Genomic DNA, 26,236 nt, shown 5'->3' on the forward strand with positions numbered 1-26,236 from the left:
GTAAAATCTATGATACCAAATTAATTTAATTAAACCCAACACTGTTTTTGATAATATATTTGTTTTGTGTTGAAAACAATTACTATTTTTATGAATTTAATCAAACTTAAGATAAACTAAAAATGTCTTTTATATATAACAGAGACAGCAGCAATAGAGATGGTTTAAAACAATGCATGCATGTGTATGATAAACTTGTTGTCATCCATTGGTCAGTCATTTAGCCATTTAGAACAGGTACAATAGCAGACTATAGGCTAATTATAAATATATTTTAAGGTGATAAGAGAAACATATTTTAAGGTGATAAGAGAGAGGAGACAAGAGCAACGGGCTATAGTTTTGTAACCAACTATAACACGGACTCCAAGACACATGTGTGTATAACAGGTAGAACCGGATATTAATTATGTAGTATATAACTATTGTACGAATTGACTATTAAGTTGGCTATAAATAATTTGTAGCCAGCAGCTGACTATACTATTGAACTTGCTCTTATGTGGTTTTATAGGGAGGTTTTCTCCATCCTTACGGAGGTATATACCTTCTTATCACTTGAGAGATTCGTATCCATAAATGATGTACCAAAACTAATCTCACAAATAGGGAGTACGATTTAGAATTCACATTTATTTATGTTGTTTGAGTTTCTTTTCTGCCATGCGACTAAATAGGGAGTACATATACACCTTGCATGCAGTCCTTTGTTGCTTGAAAGTTTCTAAAAGTTAAACCATAAAATCTAGTACTATTCCAAGAGAGTTAGCTGGTATTTATCAAGGTAATTTAATAACCAAACCTCTGATAATCCTCTCCTAGCTAGTGACTCCGATCTTATTAATTAGACCGACCTTTATAACCTAAAAATTAGCATGTAAAGAGCTTGAATGCAAATGGATGCAGATGGTAGTCAAGTATATATGCAGACAAAGTTTGTACACAATGCCAGGCTTTGAGGAAAAGGTCCTCCAATCTGCATGCATGTTTGGCACTTTTGCTTTCATTCTTTCTTCCTTTCATGCATCAAAGTGGAAGTGAAGGGATTAGCCATACCTAGCTTAGCTGCTACTTCTTGGATCTCTCGATCATGCATGCATAAAAATGCAAAATTCTTGTCACAGTCTTGATCAATCAATGACAGTCATGCAAAGAGGTCTGTTTTGAGGGATCCAAGAAAACACACTTGTTAATTTGTGCCTTGGCTATCTAGGGCCAGTTCTTGTCTTCTGCAATTAAAACTACTAACCACTTAGGATCAATTGAAATAAGAACAAACATAAATTGTCTTCTTACTTATCACAGAAAAATGCAACAGTGTTGTTTAGTCAAACATCAGGATGGTTTAGTGAGGCATCTGAATTAGCTCCAAGTGAAGAAGCATTAAGACCACCCCTACTGGGCTCACCTGGGCCGTATTCCGTAGGCCCGAAAAATGCGGCTATTTAATCGATGCTACAAAAGTTGCGGCCCACGCGCGTCGTCCGTTTCAAATCCTACCAACTACCAAGCACGGGGCTGCCCGTTCCCGCCACGGCCGCTGCCATCTCCGCCGCCGCCGCCTCCCCCTGATCCGACCGGCCGCCACGCCATCTGCTGCTGCTGCTGCTGCCTATGGTACGCGCCGCTACCGTAGCCTCCAGGCCGGAGGTTGTACGAGCCACGACCGCCGCCGCTGTCACCCCCCGAACTCCCATTGCCGCCGCTCCACTGGTGCCGCGCCGTCGTCTGGCCGTGGCCAAAGACAGTGCCGCCGCTCCCTCGCCCCCGAGCGTACCTGGCACCGCTCCACGACAGCTGCGCCTCGGCGGCGGGAGGGACGACGGCGGCGACGGCGACGGCGCTCCCTCTGCCTCGCCCCAGCCACCCCGTGCCGGCGCTCCTGATCTCCTCGCGCGGCGGCGGCGGCGTGGTCGACTTCCAGCAAGGGGTGTCTGGCCTGCGGCTCTGCTGCACACTGCAAGAACGCATCAGGATACACTGATTCAGTAAAACCATGGGCGCCCGTGCATCAACTCAACGTAAACGCAACGAGATTTCAGAGATCGAGTACACTACAATTGCTTGGAATTCGCAGGAGATTTCGGGTACGGGTGTGTGTGCCAGAGCCGGCCTAACCGAAATGTCATCTTCGGTTACAGTCTGCATTACACACCAGTTAATTACATAGATGATGATATTAACTGTCAAATGTGGAGTGTAATTTCTTGAAAAGATTGAGTTATGCAGTATAAATTTTGATTACCTTGTCAGGAATTCTGACACTGTCAAGTAGCCTTGTGGCTGGCTTCACTGTCTCAGGATTGAAGAACTTAGCTGATCTGAAACATACACAAATTTGATGAAAATTCAAAACTTCAACGGCCGCCACCAAGCATGACAGCATATGAATGATAGGATTCAAGAATCAAGAACTCTCACAAAGACAGGTTATTTTTGACAGGAGAGCTATCGAATCCACTTAAACCATCATCATCATCATCAGGTAACAACCATCCTCCAATTTCACTATGGAGAAAAAAAATCAGCAAGAGTTCAAAACTAGACTTCATATTTCACCAGTTTTAAACCAGATCATTTCAGGATTTGCATGTACCTAGTAGCAGGATCTATCGGGAGCTTTTGCAGGGAGCAATCCAATGTTTGCGCAAACGCTTCATTGTTTGCCAGGGCATTTGATTTCCTCAGAAAGATCTTCTCTTGACGAACAGCGTTGCGTCTCAACTCATGCACCTAATTTTGTAGAAACCAAAGAGAGTGATTAGGTGATTACCTATCGCTATCTAGGTTTAACGAAAATAAGTTTGTGCAACATTAGGATAGATAGTAACAAATTGTTTTACCGCAAGCTCTTTCTCTGCCTCCTTGGTGACTGAAAGAAGCAGCTTGTCATCTATGAACGGCAGCTTCGCAATGCCCTGAAAAATTAGCATCTGAGTCGTGTTTGACAAGTGCATCAATCGATTCTTGATTACACTAGCTAGTGCACTTACCTGCCACAAGAAACGTTTCCCATCTGTGTCGATATCTAGCTCTGTTAAGAAAAGACGAAAGGAATTTGTATATTTACTAAAGCAGAAAAATAAAACCATGGTGATGTTCACTGATGGCATGTGTTTTTGTATAATAGAGTAATTTTGCCATACTTTAGAAAACATAGACGGCACCACATTTTCTAATGTAAACTTTGGTAGTTCCAATTACTTTGTACTTAGTGCCAAAAATTTTAATATAAATTTTGGTTACTAGAGGTACCTTTCCAAGGAAGCTAAAATTGCTCATGCTAATATACCTGATGGATAATACGCTCGTATCAGAGACTCTTCAGAGTTCATCACTTTGCTGTAACATTTTGGTAGTGCAAACGAGCTGCAAAAGGCAATCAAAGTTAACTTTCGAAAATAATGTGCATGGGAAGAACTTAAAGCATGATAGATGATCCAGTGTGCCTTTCAGGTGGTAGAACCGCCATGAGCTGATCGAATGGCCTCAGTGGTTTGTCCAAGGTGAATGATATCTTAAACCGGGAAAGACCTTTGACATCAGATGCAAAAGGAGCATAATAAAATGGATAGTACCTGAAAGGGAAAAAGGGAGATGAAACTTATATCTGCATACTTGTACATATAACAAGACTAGTAATTAGCAGTGGCACCACAGCATTTATTGAATTTAGTACTTGTCATTCAGATAATTGCCGTCAATACGATTCAAAGCACAAATTACTGCATCATGACAAAGGAATAAGCAAATATTAATTTACCAGCTCCATGATGGTACATCAGAAAAATAGTAGAGTAGTACCCAGCAAAGTCCTTCCAAATACTTCTGGACCTAGCTCAGCAAATGAAAAGAGAGATTATGGCGATGAGATACCATCCAGTTACTGTATTCCATTTGCATAAGGAATGATGGAAAATTGTAACCATCTCATTCTGCAGCTTCGCAATTTCATCTTTGGCTTCAGCACCAAACTTTTCCTTGAAGTACCGAGATTTCCATCCAAGTGATCCTAGTTTTATCTGCATTATATATGTCAATATTTCTGCAGAGGACCAATTGCCACAACCGACATTACTAACCTTGTCAAGTTTACAAGCTCCACTTTTTAGAAGATTTTGCTTATTAGAAAGAATGTCCTTCAATTTTTGCCTCAGCTCTAAGCTATTCATTTTAATCTGAAAGACAAAGAAGCAGTCAAGTTCATAGGTGTTAAACCAGTTATGTCAGCATTGCTAAATATTTGGCACAGGGAGAGATGAAATTCTAATACAACAGATTCGTCAGTCTTGCAAGTAGAAACTTCATCATCTGTGAGAGAGATCTTGGCCATCATGCCTTGGTAATCAAAACTTTCTTCCTGAGTAAAACAAAACTGATAAAATCAGTATATGTAATACTTGATCTTACGGGTGTACAGTTCACAATCCTATAGCCACAAATGACCCTTACTACATTTTCAGACTTTATTTCATTCCATGCCTTCTCTGCTGCTTGGCGCTCCATTTTGCGAACAAAATCCTGCATGCATTTAACCCGCGGAATGGATTAGGAAACTCCGATTCACAACTGTGAAAAATAACCATTTGATATAGATGAGGATTCAAGAACCTCTCACAGCCGGTATCTTTTCTGAAATATTTTCTCTTCATATAAAGATAGTTCATGGAAAAACTTTTCCAACCTCGAAACTTTCAGAAAGGCGGCATGTTTATCCTTAACCTGTTTCCAGTAGCAACAAAACTAAGTGGGAGAACAACATATGGCCATTGATGTACGTAAATAGGTGGCAGAATTTGTCAGTTACTTTGTCTGTGTCCACAATATAACCTCCCATTTTGTTGAAGGACGCTTTGTATACTTCAATAATTAGATCAACAGCACCCTGTCAGACAGAACAAAATCCATAAGTATTTGTGCAATAGCATGATGAAACAAGTGAAACAAGTAACAATTACTCATGAACTTGTAACCTCATTTATTTCAAGTGACGGAACGTGAGCAATGAAATCATTCCCAGTCAGGAAACAAATGAAGACAAAGTCATCGATTAGCCTCTCGATATCAAGTTGCTGGACCGGGTTTGGTATCTTCATATCAAGCTCCAGGTACTCTCTAAGTACCCAAATGTTCAGAAACTGCACGAGGAAGAAGCTATTAATTTACAGTCCAAATAAGAAATATCTAGTATTTAGCTACAGGGGAACAAACCTGATATGGTTTCTTGGGTAACTTGCCCTCAGGTCTTGCTTCTGTTATCCGAGGGAACCATGCTCTGCACTTGAATTTTTCAGCCTCTTGGGCCGTGAAGACATTATTTTGGATAATAGGGACGACGTTTTCATGCTGGCTTCCAGTTAGCACATCCTGATCATGTTTGTAAAACAGGAGCAAATCTTAGCTCCAGTAGTTACCTTGAATGTGAAGGCATAGTATCTACTCAATCTAGTTACCGAACTAAGATTTGAAGATGTGGATGGACAGAACACAAACCTCGCGTAGAATTGAGAAATGGACTTCATGAGATGCCAAAGCAAGCATGATCAAATCAGCATCCTGCAGCAGTTTGTTCATTAACTCCATTGTAACTAGGTATATAGGACAGAGTGTCTGAATTTGAAATGTCCAGTTGGATTGGATTCTTACCAGTCCATAGAGGCAATGGCGAGTATTTGGGTCATAGCCTTCCCTGCCACGCTGTGCACGGATGAAAGACATGATCTTGTGCTCCCCTTCTCCAGGGACGTTTGCATCAGAGAGAATGACCTTCAAATTAGGTGATGAACTTAATTGAGCAAGAAAATGGTGATGTGTTCCAGAGTCTAATAATCTCTTTGTTTTACATTATAAGCTACTTAGAGTTAGGCCCAAGTTAAACGTTTTCAAATTTGACAACGTTTATAACAAAAATATACTAATATCTATGATACCAAATAGTTTAAGTAAATCCACTACTCAATATATTGTATATGGTATATTTTTGTGTTAGAAATATTTAAATATTTTTCTATAAACTTGATCAACCTTGAAAAGAGTTTTATTTAGAACAAGACCCATGTATAGTACTTCCTCCATCCCAAATTGATCATCATATAAGAGAAGATTAGAAATCTCAAATTGATAACCATATAAGAGATGAGAGCCTATTATACATTAATTATAGGGTGAAAAACTCTTTAGCTAACGCACACATTAAATGCTTACATGCATCTACCCAATCAGCTTTGATGTGATTTGCAAATTTCGATTTTGCATGTACACATGCGGCTTGGGATTTGTGACTCTAGTTTTCCAATGCTAATTAAATATATTCTTGGTTTTTTCGTCTTTGCACCTAGACCGTATATGATAATCAATTTGGGATGGAGGAAGTAACTTATAGTATGAAGCGGAGAAGTTAACACACTGTCAAGTTAAAGACATTTAATTTTGGGTGATTATATATGGTTTACGGAGGCAAAATTAAGGATGGTTATTAATTACGGCAGGGAGCATACTGTAGAAGCAGCTAGCACGAAACTAATGTTGGTATTGGTAGAATATACAATGAACTGGTGCAGGGGCATCACTTACATACTACTAGAAATTAGGATCGGAAGAGAATGGAATGAATCAAAATGCAGTGTGATATAATAGTGTATTAGTGATGAGGAATCGAGACCTTGATGTTGCTCCAGAGTGGGTCACTGCTGAGGCGGGCACGGACGTAGTACTTGAGCGCCTGCGACAGCTTCTCCATGAACTCCGTCCCCGGCGTAATGACGTTGGGATCACGAGACGACGACGCCTCTCGCGGCAGCACCTCCTTCCCTTCCACTCTGAACCTCTCCCTCAGAATCATCTCCTCCGTCTCCTGTATGAGATTCAGATCGATGCATGGATGCATTACGTAGAGGAGGGAGGTGGGCTTGACGATGCGGATGAGGCGATCCATGTAGTCGAACATGGAGACGAACACCTCCTCCAGCGTCGCCGGAGGGCACACCTGCGGATGTTCTCATCGTCAGCTAGCAGCAACCATGGATGGATGGATGGATGGATGGATGGAGCAGTAATCTAATCTAATATTATACTATACTATACCTGCAGGCCCTCGGGGTGGAAGCGGGGGTGGATGATGCCATTCATGTCGAGGTAGAGGTTGTGGTAGACGACGCCATTGCCGGAGCCGGAGGAGGAGGCGGAGCCGCTAGCAGCGTTGCCTTCTTCGTTGGCCGGGGAGACGATGGCCGGGTACTTGCCGACGAGCCACCGGTAGAAAGACGGAGTACTGTGCTACACCAGCTGCTGCTACTGCTAGAAATACGGAGTTGAGTGGGAAGAAGAATGCGGAGAGGCGGTGGCTGCAGTGCGTGGGGAAGGTGGAACGTCGTCGTGTGCACCGCAGGCGAGGGCACGTACTCTGGAGTAGGACGCGCCGCCTCGTCTCGTCTCGCATGCACGGCCAACGAGCAGATCGACAGGCCAGTTCTTGCTTGATTTGCTGCTCGCTCTTCTTCTCTCGGGGACCCAACCAATGATGGCGCCTCCACATTTTTCTCATTTCATTTTAGTTCTTGCGTATTAATGCCCGTACATTGCAGCGATTTAATTAAAAATTATCATTATTTCATTATATTATCATTTTTTTAATTAGTAGCAGTATTTAATACTCTTTCCATCTCATAATATAATTAATGCGCAACTATAACATGAATACCAAGGAAAAGTTATAATCACATCCTCGTGTAAAACAAGTATAATAGCAGGCTATACGCCGACTAAAGGCTGAGGTGGAGGAGAGAGCGGAGGAGAGGGTTGTTAGGTCAATCTCAATGCTCAGTTTTACTACATAGTTTTCAAAACAGCTAACTCGATGAAACGATGTATGAAACAGTTATTCACAGTGCAACGTTTCATTGTACCATTTCCAAAGCTAAATAAAACATTTAATTACTGCTAAAAGTTTGATTGCATGGAGAGAGTGTTAGATTGCATGAAACGCCTCGAGCCCCTCAATGCGAGTTTCACTGTATTATTGAAGACTTGGTAATGGTGTCCAAAGGTTTCATGACCATGAAACAAATTCCCAGTCTCTTCTCACAATTTCATGCAAATATTCTATTTTGTACTGATGTGTCACCTAATTAATATACATGACACAGAACCACCATTGAGACTGACATAAGCTTATAGCCGGCTCGGGCACAAGAACCAAAAAACTCTGTGAGAGAGACAAGTGGATCATGTATTAATGACGAAGAGTATATGGGTGGGCTATAAAAAGACTACACAGAGTCTTATTATTAGCCTGGCTTTTAGATTATTATTAGCCTTGCTCTTAGATTATCTATGTGCATTATACATAATACATGCATGTAATGTGAATGAACGTTTTAATGATAAATAATTTAAAATAAATCAAAATTAGAGGAAAATGTGCTAGTTAATGTATGCTTGCATGCACGCCTTATATTCTTGAAAAATAGTTTCTATAAAATTATTTGGTTTATAAAAATATAGAAAACTAAAGTAAATTATTATTTTTACATGTTACAGAGAGAAAACATAAAAAAAATCATCCCCTCTAACCTTTTGAAAAATGTATATGGATGTTTTACCAGAAGTTCGAAAACTTGTCGGTTTCCTGTTTCCTTTTGAGACAAGCCCAACTTTATCTCTCAGACACCAAGCTTCCTAACTAACTCCTTGACAAGGGACGTGCAAGGTTGGGAGCCCGCCACAAAGTGGTCTACACAACATCGATCTCTAGAATTATCTCTTCCTTCACGCTCCGGAGGTGTTATGTTTCCAAACACTCACAAATCATCTCGAATCTCCACCACAAATTCCTTGGGAGATCATCGTGACTCCACCAAGCCGTTTAGGAGGCAACAACTCTAAGAGTGAAAAATAGTAACCTCAACTTGGAGATTATCAATTGCAAAACACACAAAAATATAATGTTGTATGCTTGGCTACAATTAGACTCAATCACTCACATATGGAGAAGGGATGTTCAATAGTGAGAGGAGTGAGTGCAAGTGCTAAAGTGGATTTGAAAGAGTGCCAAGAGAGGTTAGCTGTGGATGATGGGGGAGTATTTATACTCATACCAACCATAACTACATGTTTGGACGGGGGAGGGGGCAAAATCCCCCAACTGAGGCCAACTTTGGTCCGACCATAGGCAAAGGGCTGGTCTAACCATCGACAAATGTATCCGTTAGGGTACATTTAATGCACTGGTCGGTCCAATCACCACCCCTAATGGAAGGCTCTAGGAGTTACTGGCCAAAGATGGGTGGTTCGATCGCCAGGCGCTAGAAGGCTAGGAAAATTGGAGAAAGCCAGGCATGCAAACCTGGCGTGGTAAATTGATCATTTTTTTTGCCAAGATTGCCATCGCTTTATAGCAAAACAAAGCTAAAAACAAACCCGACTTTACAAAATTGATAGCTCGGCTCCTCGATCATCTTAGCAAACCACTAGAGTTTTTATATTTGCTTAGTCACTTCACATCATCAATTTTAATTGGTGGTTATCATTCTTGACGGGATTTAACTCCTTTAGCATAGACTTAACATAGAGATAAATAATTAGCGGAGCCTATATGCTTCAGCATGGAGGCTGCTAGGGTTCGAGGGGTGATGAATATGGGATTCTTTTAGTTTAGTTTTTTTTACAAAAAAGGTATACATGTGCACGTTGGCCTTTAGGCTATGAGCATTTAATCTTCATATGAATTTCACCGAGCTTTGGATATGTCCATGTACATATTAACCACGTGTCACAATTAGGTAAGAAGTAAGGGGCAGTAATAATATCATCGGACTGACTCTACTTGACATGGATACAGTTTAGTCGTAAACATAACACTTATGTAGTGTAGCAATAAAATAGTTTTTCATGTTGGTTTTGGGGTCCTATTGTCATCCCTATATTCACCCCACCATGCCAATGCAAAAATATGATCTAAAAGCGTGAATGGATATTGGCATGAGCAACATAAAGACTGTAGATATATGTGTCGCACCAATTGCCTGCAATTCAATTTAGTTAGTTAGGATATGTTTCTAAGTATCATTTGACCAAAACAAAATAATACTATTCATCTGTCCCAAAATATAATACTTTTTAGGATTTCAAGCATGTATGAAAATAAAAATATTATGATACTATTCACAAAACTACATATCACACGCAAGATCACTTTTACATTTTGAATTCTTCCTACTTTATCCCCAGCTGCACCCGATGATCATCCGTTCCCTATTTATTAAAGAATACTATAGTTTTTTACTTAAACATAATCCATAATTAAACAATGGCCGCGTTCGACTCTCTCATCAGTAACCATTTCCTTTTTTTACGCGTGCGCTTCCCGAACTGTTAAACGTTATATTTTTTTACGAAAATTGTTCATATGAAAGTTACTTTAAAAATTATATTAATCTATTTATATTTTTTATATTAGTAATTATTTAATTATATACTAATCTATTCTATTGAACACCGATATGAATACCGAAATGAATAGAGGCATCTTACTCGCCCAAGAAGAATAGAAAGTAGGACGGGTCGGGTCAACCTTATTGTGAGCCCGTTTTGCGGATATCCGAGCCGAGTCCAGTCCAGCTCTGCGACGGCAACCAACCCGAACCACAAACGGCCTAGGGTTCGCGACCCACCTTGCCCTCCCCCCTCGCCCCTCGCCGCCGCCGCCGCCAACGCCGGCGTCGCTCGCTGCCCCCGCGCCACTCCGGCGAGACGAGGCGAGGCGACGCTCGCGGATCATCGAGCCTCCCCCCTCCCCCCGCACCCCCTCGTCGTGGGGATAGGGTTTCGACCCCGCAGGTTCGTTCCCATCTGATTCCGATCTCCGATTGGCTCTTTCGTTGCTCCAATCGCATCTGGGGGATGGGGCTACCGATCGTGAGTCAGGGTGCTCCATTTGTGCTAGTTACTGCAGCTTAATTTGACGCTCTTAGATTCGGAGATGCTTGATTTCGCATCTCTCGCCGCCGCCCCCCCCCCCCCCGATTTCGCCATAATTTTGTTGTCTTTTTGCTGGCTGGGTGGAATCGCGTAGGTTTCGATGTAGCGAATTTCCTCGAGGAATCTGTGGGGTGCCTGGTTGTGAATCAACTATTTTGTGTTATTTACTTTGGACAGCGGCATTACTAGTCATGGATTGGATTGGTGCCTGTGAGGACCTAGATTTGTGATTCTTTGTGCCCGTTCCTTTAGTGAAATTTCGGTGTTCAATCTACATGAAACCTATGCAAATTTCTTGACGGATGCGTATTACTACATAGCATTAGTGCAACCATAAATCCAATAACTTGGCTTGAAAGGATCTGTTTCACCATATGGTTTAGCCAGAAAACTACCTTGTAAAAATTGTCAATCTGTAGCTTCAACAGTCGTGAATCCAAATCCAAAATCACCATATACGGTGTTAAATACCTGGTTTCAATACTTCAGGTTGTTAAATCCCTGGTTTCATACTATAACGTGTAAAGTAATTGAACCTCAATACTTTTATGATGTCAAGCGGACCTTTCCTTTATTTATTATCATCATCCACTTGTTACAAATTTGGAGAAGGTCGTATGAATGCTTAATCTTTTATGAACTTATTGTTTTTATATGAGTGGCTAGATGGTTGGAAATCTGAAATATGATTCAGCAATCTTTGATGGACATAATATTTCAGTAGCAGGCCTATTATTTTGTTTTGTTATATTTATGGTGCTCACATCTTACTCTTGATCTTCGAGGAAATTTAACAAAATATCTTTAAATCCTGCAGTTTAGTGATAGGTACTGCTTATGTAATATGTATCGGAATACAAAATTGTGGATAATTTAGCTTTTAGGTTCTAAAATCTGTTTTACAAAATCTAGTTTGGTCAACCAGAGATTCAAACAACCAATTTGGTTCAATTTTGGATCTTCATTTGCTCTGTGCTCGATTAGTTGTAAATCAGCAAATAAGATTTTAGAAAACTCTTTTGTATGCTATTATTATAGCATCCATGTGTGACATGTGCTAGCGACAAATTTGCTGAAACATCCGGGGCTAGTTTTCCAGGCAATTCATATGGGTTGCATGATTATGCGACCAATTTCTTGGTCATGCTGTAACAATATTTTACCGCACCCTGAATGTGGAAGCTGTCCATTGTCTTTATCATGTTCTATGGGCCTTTCATGGAACAAAAAAGGAAATAATCATTTTTTAGATTTAACTCTTTCACCCCTGTTGTCCTTTTTTTCTTTTTAGCTATGCAGCAATCATTTATCCTAACTTTCAACAGTAGGGCATATCCGTTTAGCTATGTGCCCAGCAGCATTACCACGCCACCACTTAAGCAATCATACACAGTTCAGGCTTATTCACCTACCTATTTTTTAACCCATTTGATGTTAAATTTGAAAATGTTAACACATGTACACTTTGTCAGGTAATTCAGAGGTACATCCTACATGGATGGCATACAGACAAGTGACTCTTCGCATCATGGAATCGTAGAAAACAGCCCATATAGAACTCCCTATGATAGGTATGCAGAAGGTGGTCAACTTGGTGCCTCCTGGTATTTTAGTAGAAAGGAAATAGAGGAGAATTCCCTATCAAGAAGAGATGGAATTGATCTGAAGAAAGAGTCTTATCTTCGCAAGTCATATTGCACTTTCCTGCAGGATTTGGGGATGAGGCTTAAAGTGTAAGAATATGTTGCTTTATGACTATTTTATCATTGTACTTGGTTTCCCTGTTAATATAACTGCTGTGTCATCAATGTTTGATGTCTGGAGTTCTTTAAATGTTTGTTTGGAAAACAAGCTGTTTTCTTTTAGCTAAGTTTATTTATTTCCAAGCACCTTTTTTCCCATTGCTGATGTTTATAATATTTGACGACATATCAATTGAACCATGTTACTAAGCACTTAATTGAGATGCTTTATGTACAATAGGATGTTTAAATGCCTGCTTTCTGATTTATCCAATTATTTTTGCCTAAACATTCATTTAGCTTATTGAATTATTTTAAGACACAAGTGCAGTCTGTTGACCTTGTGAGCTTTATGCAAAGTTCTTTATGTTTTGATCCAATTTTGCATCTAGTTTGGTTCTGAATAGGTCTAATTTGCTATGTTAAATCATTCTTTCTGTTCTGTTGAGAGGTGTTCACTAAGCATGCCCCTGTTAATCCATTGATTTTAAATTGAAAATGTTGTTAGTTCTCCATTTCACTGTGCAATTTTTCTTTCCAATTTTCTGTTTCAAAGGTAATACATTCTCTATAAATATGATTCAATTCTAGGAGCAGCTTATTGGCACTCTATGAAATATCAGTTGAAGATAGCAAAGTTGTTCTAATGAGTTATTGTACAACACCAATTCTTGCTGGGTCTGAATAGCAAGGATTTCCTGGTTTAAGTAGAGCAGAAAATATACAACATCGTTTATATATTTACAATTTTGTTTCCTGTATGGCTGTGAATGTTTGTGTATTACCGTGGAAGTACTGTATGTTATATGTCTTGTTGATACTTTTGTATACCTGTTGTCCTAATGATGAATTGCTAATTCAGGCCTCAGGTGACAATTGCTACAGCCATCGTGTTTTGTCATCGTTTTTTCCTTCGTCAATCTCATGCAAAAAATGATAGACGGGTAAGTATTATTGAAATTTCTGATGGCATAATTATAGAGACAGTATTCATGACAACAGTATTTTCAATTTTACCTGCAAAATTTATGGAAATAGTAGTCAGTGTTATATGAATAACTAAATGCTTGTCAATTTAAAGTACTTTCTTCTTTGGTTGCCTCTTATTTGTGGAAGAAATGAAATCTCACATCAGTGTGGTATATAAATAATCAAATAGTGGTCAATTTGAAGTACTTGCAGTTTTGATTGCTACTCATTTGTGGAAGAAACTAAACCTCACATCTGTTTTTAGAGTATGATATGGTTGATATTGTGTGGTCCTTTGAAAAAAGTTACACGGACTAATAAAGTTAGTTTCCTGTGTTGCATACACCAACACCACACATGATACACCATGCAGCTTATCAGGGTGTTGTTTTTCTATCAAGTAATTGCAGCCAGTAATATTTATGTTCATTATAATTTGCAGACAATCGCCACAGTTTGCATGTTCTTGGCAGGGAAAGTTGAAGAAACACCCAGACCCCTGAAAGATGTCATACTCATTTCCTATGAAATCATCCACAAAAAGGATCCAGCTGCTGTTCAGAGGATTAAGCAGAAGGTGAAATTATTGACTGAGAAATCTTTTGTTGGTTTCCTAACCTAGTTACCCCTATTTTTTCAGTTGCCAGTTGCCACTCAGTGCAATTGTACTTCACTTACTGCTTTTCCTCTGAAGCTCGTTGTTTCATTTATCATGTTGGTGCTTTCACTTTTTTCTTTCTTTTTCTTTTTTGTGAGGAGAGGCGTAAGTTTTAAAATATCTTGGTTTCCTTTCTTTATCTTTAACTCAGTTTCTTGATTACTACATGGAATGGACTTGGGACTAATTATGTTGTATTCTGCAGGAAGTATATGAACAGCAGAAGGAACTTATTTTACTTGGGGAGCGTGTTGTGCTTGTAACACTTGGTTTTGACCTGAACGTGCACCACCCTTACAAGCCCTTGGTTGAAGCAATAAAGAAATTCAAGGTTGCTCAAAACGCACTTGCTCAAGTTGCTTGGAATTTTGTCAATGATGGGTATGCTAAAATTACTCTTCTCCTTAAAAAAATAGTAATCCCCTATTATGCCTATTTACTACGCCTTAAAAGGGGTGTACAGGCTACGCACATCACTTTGCCTTCAATTTAAGCCCCACCATATTGCGGCCGGCGCAATCTTCCTGGCTGCGAAGTTTCTCAAAGTCAAGCTTCCATCAGATGGCGAGAAGGTCTGGTGGCAAGAGTTTGATGTAACCCCACGGCAGTTGGAAGGTTGGTGTCTAGATACAAAGGCAGTACTGCATTTTTGCACTACCGCCTATTGGGCTATTCAATTTTCTTGAGGTTTTCAAGTTATGCATAACCCACAAGCAGCTGCAGTTGCCTTAGATTAGCTATCTAAGAATCCCAGCCAAATTTCATCTTCGCAAAACGGTAGATTCATAGTGGAACTAGAGTAGGTTAATGACTTGCAGAGTATTGGGAGAATGTTTTAGGATACACATGGGAATGCCATGTGCAGGAACATACTGGAATGAACTTGTACTGGATTGCCTCTAAATATGGAAATGTAAATATGTTCTGTTGGTGGCACCTTTGAGTGCAACTGCTTTGGTAGATGTTATCTGTTTTGGCTTATGTCAAATCTGTTTGCCAGTCTCGCTCAGCTTCTGTTACTTTTAATATTCTTTTGTTTCTAAGCTGCACATGCTTACATGGTGCTTTTATTATTATTTCCCTTTCAGAGGTTAGCAATCAAATGTTGGAGCTCTATGAGCAAAACCGTGTTGGACCACCAGCATCACAAGGGAATGATACTGAAGGTAGCTCAGCGAGTGTGGTCAATCAACGTGCTCCGGGGAAAGCCCCGGGAGTTTCCGAGGAGCCTCCTGCCCATGATAACCACCTAGCATCCAGACAGTCAAGTGTGTCAGGTCACCAGGTCTATGACCACCCTCATCCTGAGAGGAATGAAGGGAGAGATGGTGCTGCCAATAGCAGTGAAGGCCCCAATATGTCATCAACGATGGATGCAATGAAAAAGATAGACAAGGATAAAGTGAAAGCTGCCCTGGAGAAACGGAGGAAATCGAAAGGTGATGTTGCTAAAAAGGTTGACATCATGGATGATGATGACCTAATCGAGAGGGAGCTGGAACATGGTGTGGAATTGGCTGCTGAGGACGAGAAGATCAAGCACGAGAGGAGGCAGAGTTGGCCTCATTCTGCACATCGAGAGGATCACCAAGGTGCCACTCGCCTGACTGAGAATACTGAAGAGGGCGAGTTGTCCATAGACAGCCAAGAATACCGTTCTCCAGAGCTTGACAACAGAAAGAGAAAGGATATGCACGAGCACAGGAACTACGATCGTGGTGAAAGGGACCTTAAAAGGTTAAGGTCTTAGAGTGGAGTGTTAATGCACGGCATATTGTGGACGATTGGCATAGTATCGCATGTGACTCGGGCCATCTGATTTGTAGAACCTATTTCTTGTCACGAGAGCTTATGCTTATATGTATGTGGGAGATTGAACTGTAATATATAATTTAAAGGATTGTTTCCCCGGGGAGCATGTACATGTTCTAGAGATGTTAGCTGTTCCTGATAGTGTTAAGAATATTCAGGAGCAGCTTTACGCTGTGAACGATATGAATGAGAGAGCATCAGAACACTACATATATATGTATGCCTGAATGAGATTGTTGTAATCTGGATTGCTGCTGACTACAGGTAGTATGGAAGAACAATTGTTTTCCTACAATGTGCTTCTGCTCTTCAGTCTTCATGTCAAAGTCCTTTTTACTTCTTTGGTGACCTTGTGTTTGATTAGTTAGTTTGGTGAAATGCGCTTCGACCCGGGCATGTGAGTAAATGAGGTTCATAGTTTTGTAAGTTTGTATACTCATCCTGCTTAGAGAAAAAGCTGCTTACTCTTTTTTCTCCTGGTGTTAATTATGACATAATTCTTCAGCATCCTCACAAGATAACAGTGTTCACTAATTCCTGGAAGCCATCTTTTCCTCTTATCATGATAGTACCAGTACCATGATATATCATTCAATCAGATCATCATCTGAACCCAATCACAAACGAGTGTCGTTCCAAAAGTGCCAGGCAACTCACATCAGATAAAACAAGAACTGAAGAACACAATTGATGAGGCTGGCCACTTCGGCTGGCCCGGTGGTTGCATCTGCCACCTTTCCTCAACACGTACAGGCTCAGTTCGGTTGCATTTGCAATTTGCAAAGACAAGAAATGATCACAAAAAGATCCATGGGCGACGACGGATCAGAGGCAGCCATATTGCCAGCTTTCCGGTGCCAGAAAGGAGACATGGTGAGGCAAGTGCAAACAGTATCCTGAACATGAGCCAGACACACAAGCAAAAGCAAGGAAAGCGACCCACATGGACATGGACATGGATGCAAATGCAATCAGCATTTCTTTTGCCAATGCTATATTACTTAGCCCCTAATCTTTTCATCACCTTTAGTGGTTTGGGCAACTTCTCAAGCAATGCTGCTAGGAATTAGTTAAGCAGTAACATCCTTTCACAGAGTAAATTACAGATGCAAATGCAGTTTGTGGAATCCTCAATCACAAAAAGGAAAAAAAAAATCAGTGGAGCAGTCTACTTCCTCCTCTTTTGTGAAAAACCAAAGGAGAGAAGAAACAAGTGATAAAACCCTTATCATTTTGGAGGAAATCTGGGCCACATGGCGCTCCTCCAATCATGCAAGCATCACCATGATCCCTAGAATCTTATTGCATCAGTCAGTTAACTCCGAGTTGAAAAAATAAAAATAAAAATAATTGGACACCACTGTCAATGACAGTGTCACTGTTCTATAATAACAACCGTTTACCTAAAAAGGAGAACAGTTGTAGCTACTGACTGGAGCACTGATCAAAAGGCTAAATCATCAGTTACTACTGCAACTACTACTACTACTACTACTACAAGTTTGGCAGGTTCAGAAGAAAAAGAACACCTAGAAACTTCAAAAAACAAGTCTTTGTTGAAAAAAAAAACTCCTTTTTCTCTCTCTTTTATTTGGTTGCTTGGCCACATGGAGAGATGCCAGTACAATGGTAGTGTATAGAGTGTTCTCCATAGTCTCTAAGAAAAATGCATTCTTGGATAAGTGTTCTCCATAGTCTCTAATAAATTTTTTGTTGAAGAAGTTTTTTGCGATCTCCAAGTTCAGTTGAGAGAGAGAGAGACTAATCACCAACTGCTGGTCAGTCCACAACATCTGGGATATCATCTCCAGGCCCAATCTAAAACGTACTTAACATCACCAAATCCCATACTTTGATGTGTGTTTGTGGTTGTTGGCACCAAACTTGAGATCTCCAACAAAGTTCCAAAAAATTCGTTGAGGCCCTCAACTCGTATGCTTCAAAATCGACTTGCAACCTACCAAAAAGCCCCCGAATTCCCCCCAAAAATCCGGACTTGGATAGAACCCATCAATCCACAAAACAACACGGATTGGATGGAAGCTAAGAGACAACACAGAGATCTCGAGAAAGAAATGGGAGAGAACCAAAAAAAAAAGAAGAGTTTTTTTCTTTAACCATAGTTATTACTGCTTATTATATCCTTTTATTAACAATTAAAACGTGGAATTGAAAGTTTAACAAGGTTTAAACACAAAATATAACCGACGCTAAATTTACCTCTATACCCCTCGACGCTACAGTAATCACCGACATGTACTTCTATTCCGCTATGAACACGCGCCGTCGCCGGAGAAGACAAGAGAAGACTAGACCTCGACGCGGCAGTAGGTGGCGGTCTGGAACTTGAGGCCGCTGGCGCCGGGGTAGCCGTTGCCGCCGGAGGTGATGAAGAAGGCCGGGCAGGTGACGAAGAGGTGGTAGTGGCCGGAGATCCAGCTGCCGACCTTCCAGCGGACGCGGCCGTCGACCTTGACCTGGAGGATGAGGTAGCCGGAGGCGAGGTCCTTGGCGAGGGCGTCGCCGAGGTAGGGGGCGAAGGGGACGTTGGGGCCGGCGAGGACCGGGGACCAGACGTCGACGTCGCCGTGGCCCTGGTAGACCGGCGGGAGCGAGGCGGCGAGCGTGATCTGCTGGTACTTGTAGGAGGCGTAGACGTCGAGGCGGTCGTAGTAGACGCCGACGCGGTCGTTGGGGTTGCGCGAGGCGAGGGTCACCTGGATGGAGGTGGAGAGGAGCGCCGACGCATTGGAGCCGTCCAGCTGCCGGAGCGTCGCGTCCTGCAGGAAGAACCGCGGGTGCGTCGGCCGGAGCACCAGGTACACGATCAGCGCGATGATGGCCACCACGAAGGCCAGCCCCAGCAGGACCGCCAGCAGCCGCCGGCACGCCTGCCGCACGTCGTCGTCGCCGTGGTTGCCGCAGTCCTTGCTCATGGCCGCCGACGAGCTCTCTTCCTGTGTGCTTGTGCTGCTTTCTTTCTCAGTGGCTGGCGAGAGGAGGTGGCCGTTTGGGAATGGGAATGGGAATGGATGAACTGGGATTGGAATTGGAATTGTAATTGGAGTTGGAGATGGATTCTTAATAAATGGGTCACCTTCTCCTTCCCTTTTCTTTTTGGGTTTGTTATTTGTTTATTTTTGGAGAGAAGGAGAGAGAGACAAGGACTAAGGTGTCTGGGTGTGTGTGCCGTTTGATGATGGATCATGTTGAATTTCATGGAGGGGAGGGAGAGTTCCATGGTTGGTTCTCCCTTTTTTGGATTGAGCGCTAGATTTTGATCTTGAGGGGTATGATATTTTTCAATAAAATTTTATCAATATTTGGGTTGAAATTTACCTTTTAAATTTGAGTTCTCAAGAACTGTTTAGAATTTCACTCGGAATCTGCCTTTGTCCCACAATAAAAACATCAAAATTTAGCGGTTTTATAATCGAAAACGCAAAGCCTCTTCTATATGTGTTAAGGTTTTTGTTATACAACCTCGTCATTTAGCTTATGCTTATATTTATAAACTAAAATTTAAATTTTTAACCTTAAATTTAGAGATTTTTATCGTAGTTTATTTTTCACTCTTTGCTTTTATATCGATAAGAATATATATACAAAAGTTTGATTTATAAATTATTTTTTATTTGTAAATATGTTGTTTAGTTTTTTTGTTGAAAAAAACCAAATGATGAGGGCAAGTTTTGTTGAAGTGTATGGTTTAAGAGAAATATGAATTATTGTGTATGTTTGGCTGGGTCTCATCAAATTATTTTTAAAGCAATTTATCTGTAGTGGAAGAGGAGTTAAAATTATTTTAAACAAGCTTACGCATTGGTGGATGACCGGTTTTAATCTTGGGGATTATTTGTCGGGGAGGGCTTAATTAGAAAGGAAAATATCCATTATCTAAAAAAAAATAGAAAGGAAAATGCCTATAAACAGTTGAAAGGAGGTTTGATGAGAAATATCAAAGTTTGGTGTTACAGAACAAGTTTTTATATGAAATGAAAAGGATGGAAAAGACAAAGACTTCTTTCATGAATCACCAATCTATGTTATGTATCCATCGCCTTTATTATGAAACAAAATTATTACAGTTACAGGTTAGTTCAAGTCTTGCCATTAAAAATATTAAATAGAAATAATTCATTATGTTGGGACAGTTACATGATAACTTATTATTGTAGCTAGGGAAATCTCATCTATCTGTACACATATAACAGCTCCATGTTATTGAGGAAAGGTAAGTAACCAGAAATCTTAATCCTGATGGACCTATCAACAACAATAGCTTATTTTTACAAGCTATAGAGATCTTAAAGCAAAAGTCAATGTGAGATTGCAACGACAAGAACGTCCTACCTGATTCTACTAACAATGCACATTGTTATATGTCAACCGATCGACCATAAGCATACTGTTGTTCAACCAAACACTCACTTTAAACAATTAGTTGCAAAAGAAAAAGGGTCAAAGTTGATCATGTAAAACATCTAATCAAAGGTTAGTTGTACTTTTTTTTTAAAAAAAGAAGTAGTATTACTCTCGAAGAGGAAAACAAGTCTATTTTAGCGAGAGAGGGGAGTAAATTTAAGAAGTGTGGCGAGAAAGGCTTTATTTGAAACATATTTGGAACAGAAGTATTTTGCATGAGTTTTAAAAGTCTGGAATTACTGTTTATTGGCTTATCCACCATATCTAAAATTTAATGTTTAAAACTCAATTTTAGAGTAGTTTTATGCTTCACCACAATCTATTTCTCATATTTAACCTCTAAACCACGAATAATATAGATAAAAAATTTATCCATAAATTACTTCTCGCTTAGTTTGTATTTCTACCCCTTAGCAATGGTAGCTCAACATTATATTTAACTATTTCTATATCTATAAAAATACATATTTCCTTCGTCCTACAGTATATTTTTTTATTCTAAGAATTATTCATCACGGTTAACCCAATCTGAACAGTACCGAACCGAATTATAAAAAAAAGAGTAATAAAGGATGTGACATTTGGAAACAGTACATAAACCAGGGTGACGTGGCATGCTCGCTGGAACGTTGTATTGTGGGGTACTGTCTGTATCGCTCTGGACCCGTTGGAGTGAGGGCCCACCAGGCAGGCAGACAGAGAAAAAGTGGGTTCCAGCTGCTAGCTACCACAGTATAACCAACTAATACCTCTGCTTCATCTATAACCAATCTAATAGCCAGTTTATATAATACTATAGTTATCTATAAAACATACCATCATATCATATACTCATTCTGTATTAGAGTCCGTGTTGCAGCTGGCTATAAATTAGTAGCTCACTCCTCTTCTTACTCCTCTCTTATTTTCTTAAAATATATTTATAGTTGGTTTATAGCTTCCTATTATACCTTCTCTAACGGTTCTCCCTGTCCATTCCATTCTCACCAGGAGGCGTTTATTACCTGTACATTAAATATAAGCGTATAACGAAAAACCGAGAAGACAAAAATACCGTATCCGTAGATAGATAAGAAAGAATGAGGTGAAAATACGTATAAAAATAAATAATTAATAATTAATAGAATAAAAACTATTATAAAAAATACGGGAACGAGAGAGTATTATTATGGTGTGGACGGCGAGGCCATGTCCACGTGGCACATGTTACACGAGTACCCTGCACACGGACACGCACGGCCGCTACCTCCATTTGTTTTTTGTTTTTTTTTTTTGTTTTTTTGTTTTCTTTCCATGGGGGGAAGAGGAAGAGAAGCTTCAGGCCTTCAGCTTCTCATTTGTGTCCTACGCGGCAAGGACGACGACGGACAATTCTTCACTCGGTGATGAACCGCGTATGCACATGTTAATGGAGTGATGGAACACTACTTTCACTCGCAGCATAGTAATTAGTCATGACAGTTTCTCATTATTACTTTTTTTCCCTATCCTTCAGAAAATTCGTCTCACAATTCTTACATAACTATGTAATTAGTTTTTCGTTTTATCAATATTTAATACTCTATTTAGGTGTCAAAAGATTCGATGTGATGTTTTTGGATAAAAATTTTTGGAACTAAACAGCCCCTTAATCATCTTTTTATGGAAGTCTTAGATGGTTTTATGGCTTAAGCCTGATTTTGCCCCTTGAGCATATCTATTAAAAACCAAAGGGGTACTCGCTACTAATCCTTTTGGAAGATGGACCCGGACACAACTAAGGTTGGATAGTCCTATCTCCGTAACTAAATATTTGACGCCGTTGATTTTTTTATATATGTTTGATCATTCGTCTTATTTAATTATTTTTAAAAAATATGTAAAGCTATATATATACATAAAAGTATATTTAACAATAAATTAAATGATATAAAAATAATTAATAATTATGTAAACTTTTTAAATAAGACGAATAGTCAAACAGATATAAAAAGTCAACGACTCAAATATTTAGGGACGGAGGGAGTAAATTGCATGACCTACAGTTGTTGTTGGTCTGTTCGATTGTGGGGATGATGGGCTAGCCTACGGCGTAATGAAGAGGAGGAAGCAGGCAGGCAGGCAGGCATGGAAGCTTCGCCGATCAGCTTAGAGCAAGTCAAGTCCAATATAGTACTTCTAAATTATCTATATAGTTAATCTAATAATCAATTTATATAATAGTTATCTACGAAACATTAATACCTGATAACACATGTCATATATACTCCGTGTCTTGAAGTCCGTGCTATAGCTGATTATAAATCTATAGCTCACTGCTCTCTTCTTTTATCTCTTTAAAATATATTTAGAGTTGTTTTGTAGTCTGCTATTGTGCTGCTGCTCTCTTCTTTTATCTCTTTAAAATATGTTTAGAGTTGTTTTGTAGTCTGCTATTGTGCTGCTCTTATGGTGGTAGCAAAAGCGGCTTTTAGAGGCGGATCCACATCCACCCACCTCAGCTGCTCTGCTCTACACCTTTCATCCTTCCCCCTCTCTCTTGCTTTCTTTTCCCCCCTACGTTCTCTTTTTACAAAACAAAAGAGAGATTCTGGCCCCAGAATCCGATTCTCCTAAAGCCTAAAACTTTCCTGCTTGTTTCCACCTTTTAACACCGTATCAATAATAAATTTGTACATACGTGTTCTTAGCATTTGCTTAAAAGCTAGTGCTGAAATAAAACTACGATAAATAAATCTTTAAACCAATACACAAAATTAAGTATTAGAATTAGAACTTTTGCAATGGCATTATACATGGTAGGGCTAATGGTGAGGCGCAGGGTAAGATCAAATTCTCTCACTAGACTAGATTAATTTAGCATTTGATGTGAATTCATCCTGTCGCTTTAAGATGGGGTCAAGAGCTAGAAACAGAGATGTCTGGTCTGTTTATAATGAAATAAACAATGCAGATCAATATGTAAAACATCACACATATATATATATATATTTTTTAAAAAAGACGGCAATTAGCAGCAGAGGGTGACCGGGATCAGAACGGGGACCTGCATCCCATTTGTGAGTGTACTGTGTGTATGTATGTACTCTTGTGTAGTCACAGCCGGTGGTGATGAAAGGAAGATGGACAATGACCTATCCCTGCTCCCCATGGCTGTCGCTCTCTTCTGCAGAGACGACGACTCACAGCTACGCATTATTTTCCACTTTTCACTGACCGTCCGTACGGTGGCTACTGCCTCTACATTGGCCCCATCTGTCAGACATGGAAACAACGCATGAACAGGGCAAGGTTACTTAGCAGTAATCATATCGGTTTTGACCCCAGTAGGCTAGCATAAATCCCTCTCAGAATAATATTTAGGCCATGGTGTTAACAAGTCTGCTAATGTAGACAACCCTTCACTTGCTGCCCATCCAGGAGAGGAGATAATCAGATAAGATCATCATCTTCAGGACAACTCAAGGCCATTCCTCACCAACCCCCTCCAATCCATCGTCTTCTTCTTCCCTCTGCCCATTTCAACACCCAAAACTTCCTCCTGGATCATAATTCCATCACACAAACCCAAAAAAAGATGGCCATAACAATCCAACACGCCCAAATCTTCACAACAGGAGGCTGGAAGGGATATGGGAGTAGGCAGGCAACAACAGATTCTAACAAGATTTTCTAAAACATTAGGGCCACACCCACTCACACATCTTCTTCAGTCTTCTTCACAATAGACCTCCTACCTACCATGGAAGAGTGCTGGATGCTGCAAACTGCTACTGACTTCTCTCTGTGGTTATCCAATTGGTGTTTGGTTAACTCACCTCGGCCGCATTTGCCATATCCTGTCACTTGTAGCCATGACCATCCACACCACCACCAATGCTGAGGCCACTAGCAAAGCAGTGTCTGGACTCTGATGAGTGTCTGCAACTGCAATCATGATCCTGAATCCAACCAGCATTGGTTTAAGAACTCTTCCAATTAAAACCACAACCTGCAAAGCAATGCAGAACAAAGGACACAAGGTGTGGTGGCCCTATTATGAAGGATTTAGGTTGTGCAGTGCCGAGCTTTTAGGTCACATGGAGTAAAATAACAGCAGGCCCACTATCTGAATTCTGAACATGCTTTGGCAGGCCACCAACCCTACTTGAAAGTTAATGAATCATACCAGGTTGTATAATTTTGTAATGCTGGGTTGCTCCTCCAACAATTATTGAAGGCTCCTAAATAATGCCAACAATACTTTTCATGGAATTTCTAACTAGCATGCAGCAACAAACAGAAAAGCACAAAAATTCTTGTTAGAAACAAACTTGGCACTGGCCTTATTAATGGCTAAAGAATGAAACAAACCACACTTACATAGAAAAAATGCACTAATAACATAGTTAGTATGGTGATACAGATGGATCCATGGCATTACAGTGAAAAAAGCACCAGCAGTTCAAACATCAATAGTATAAATGCCTCAAAAGATACAGTTCCACCCAACACACTTCATCTACATTCAACTTAAAGTGTCTATTCAGGAACAACCCAGCTTGCCCTTTGAAAGATTGTCAACAAACAACAACTTCCAGGTAAAAGCTGTATGGTGATGGGTGGTGCAAGAAAGGCATTGTAAATTAATCAAATGTGGTCAGGGAAGTCAGCAAGCATTACTGCCTACAAACACAAAACTGAGTAACAAAGGGTACTGTGGTTAAAAAACAATAAGAAAAGGTTAAAAGTTATAATAGTTGCCATTGATGCTCCGCTCCAAACTTTTAATAGAACAAACAAGAAAACAGCAACAAAAAGGTCATATATATATATATATATATGTATGTATCCAAAGCTCAGAACATCAGGTTTAATGTGCAGGGCCAGCTAAACACTATTTGGATCCTGTAGTCCAAAATCAATCTGGAACACAAGAAACATAGCGGGGCTGGGTTGTGCTACATCAGCAGGCTAATAACGGGGGAGCTAAATACAGGACTAAGCAGCATATCCCGTCCCCCCTCTCCCTCCGTCGCTCGCACGCAGTGCACCTTCCTGAGAAAACCAGAAAAAAAAAATACTGCTGCTTTCTGCTCGAGATCCCAAGTCCCAACAATGCCGGCTCATTTCCAATGAGCCCATAGAACAGTCAACAGCCTATTATAACCCAGTAACCGATTGCAAAGCACGTGAATCTTACTAGTTTGATATAAAGGCAACACTGAACATAGATTTGGATCGGATGAATTGAAATGGTTACATTACTAATCAACATCGTTCCAATCCAGTAGTGGAATCTTATTAGACCATATTGCAATCCGTTTGGTTAGACAATAGATGTACCTGCAGCTAACTAATGAAATAAAGCTGCAAAGTCGACCTCGAGCAATTCAAACCAGTATTACTAAAAAGAAAAAAAGCCCATTTTACCACTCCAAACTAATTGATTAGATCACTTAACCCCTTAAACTATTTTTGGCTCATTTTACCCCATAAACTATTGAAAATAGTTCACTTCGCTGCTTAATAACATTTCTTTTTGTTGCTATTGTTAATACAAGTTATATTTTAAGCTGAACATTTTTAGAGCCATAGATAACATCATTATCAAAGTTTAAAAATATTTTCATTTTTTCCGTAACTATTTGCTTGAACTTTAAAATATTGATGTTTAAATCAATCTAAGTTGCTT

The 26,236-nt window shown here is 40.0% G+C and overlaps 3 protein-coding genes across 3 annotated transcripts; 1 reads left to right on the plus strand and 2 right to left on the minus strand.

Annotated features, from left to right (window-relative positions):
- Positions 1 to 1,503: 1,503 nt before the first annotated feature.
- Positions 1,504 to 11,432, minus strand: LOC102712861 (5'-3' exoribonuclease 4-like). Its single transcript, XM_040528768.1, has 21 exons — positions 11,373 to 11,432; positions 7,079 to 7,189; positions 6,662 to 6,985; positions 5,647 to 5,766; positions 5,494 to 5,556; positions 5,212 to 5,367; positions 4,974 to 5,138; positions 4,808 to 4,885; positions 4,619 to 4,722; positions 4,339 to 4,360; positions 3,927 to 4,178; positions 3,764 to 3,834; positions 3,450 to 3,578; positions 3,293 to 3,369; positions 2,994 to 3,034; positions 2,844 to 2,918; positions 2,597 to 2,733; positions 2,422 to 2,508; positions 2,246 to 2,321; positions 2,054 to 2,142; positions 1,504 to 1,957 (listed from the first exon to the last, which is right to left on the minus strand). Exons 1-21 carry the CDS (start codon positions 11,430 to 11,432, stop codon positions 1,504 to 1,506), a joined length of 2,691 nt encoding a protein of 896 aa, XP_040384702.1.
- LOC102699994 (cyclin-T1-3) lies at positions 10,626 to 16,400 on the plus strand. Its single transcript, XM_006662685.3, has 7 exons — positions 10,626 to 10,836; positions 12,450 to 12,710; positions 13,582 to 13,663; positions 14,131 to 14,265; positions 14,552 to 14,727; positions 14,810 to 14,961; positions 15,435 to 16,400. Exons 2-7 carry the CDS (start codon positions 12,472 to 12,474, stop codon positions 16,094 to 16,096), a joined length of 1,446 nt encoding a protein of 481 aa, XP_006662748.1. The 5' UTR covers positions 10,626 to 10,836; positions 12,450 to 12,471; the 3' UTR covers positions 16,097 to 16,400.
- Positions 16,401 to 18,251: 1,851 nt separating this feature from the next.
- Positions 18,252 to 19,348, minus strand: LOC102700276 (NDR1/HIN1-like protein 1). The gene has a single exon (XM_006662686.3). The coding sequence runs from the start codon at positions 19,092 to 19,094 to the stop codon at positions 18,468 to 18,470; it is 627 nt and encodes a 208-aa protein (XP_006662749.1). The 5' UTR covers positions 19,095 to 19,348; the 3' UTR covers positions 18,252 to 18,467.
- Between the last annotated feature and the right edge of the window lie 6,888 nt (positions 19,349 to 26,236).

This window comes from Oryza brachyantha, chromosome 11 (assembly GCF_000231095.2).
Source record: "Oryza brachyantha chromosome 11, ObraRS2, whole genome shotgun sequence".
Lineage (NCBI taxonomy): Eukaryota > Viridiplantae > Streptophyta > Magnoliopsida > Poales > Poaceae > Oryza > Oryza brachyantha.

Coding starts and splice junctions, on each gene's coding strand:
- LOC102712861 (XM_040528768.1), bottom strand. CDS start 11,432: ATGGTGATTTTGGATTTGGATTCACGACTGTTGAAGCTACAGATTGAC. Junction 5,767..6,661: donor CACTCTGGAGCAACATCAAG/GTCTCGATTCCT, acceptor CCTAATTTGAAG/GTCATTCTCTCTGATGCAAA. Junction 2,734..2,843: donor AGGCAGAGAAAGAGCTTGCG/GTAAAACAATTT, acceptor CTACAAAATTAG/GTGCATGAGTTGAGACGCAA.
- LOC102699994 (XM_006662685.3), top strand. CDS start 12,472: ATGGATGGCATACAGACAAGTGACTCTTCGCATCATGGAATCGTAGAA. Junction 13,664..14,130: donor ATGCAAAAAATGATAGACGG/GTAAGTATTATT, acceptor TATAATTTGCAG/ACAATCGCCACAGTTTGCAT. Junction 14,962..15,434: donor AACCCCACGGCAGTTGGAAG/GTTGGTGTCTAG, acceptor TTTCCCTTTCAG/AGGTTAGCAATCAAATGTTG.
- LOC102700276 (XM_006662686.3), bottom strand. CDS start 19,094: ATGAGCAAGGACTGCGGCAACCACGGCGACGACGACGTGCGGCAGGCG.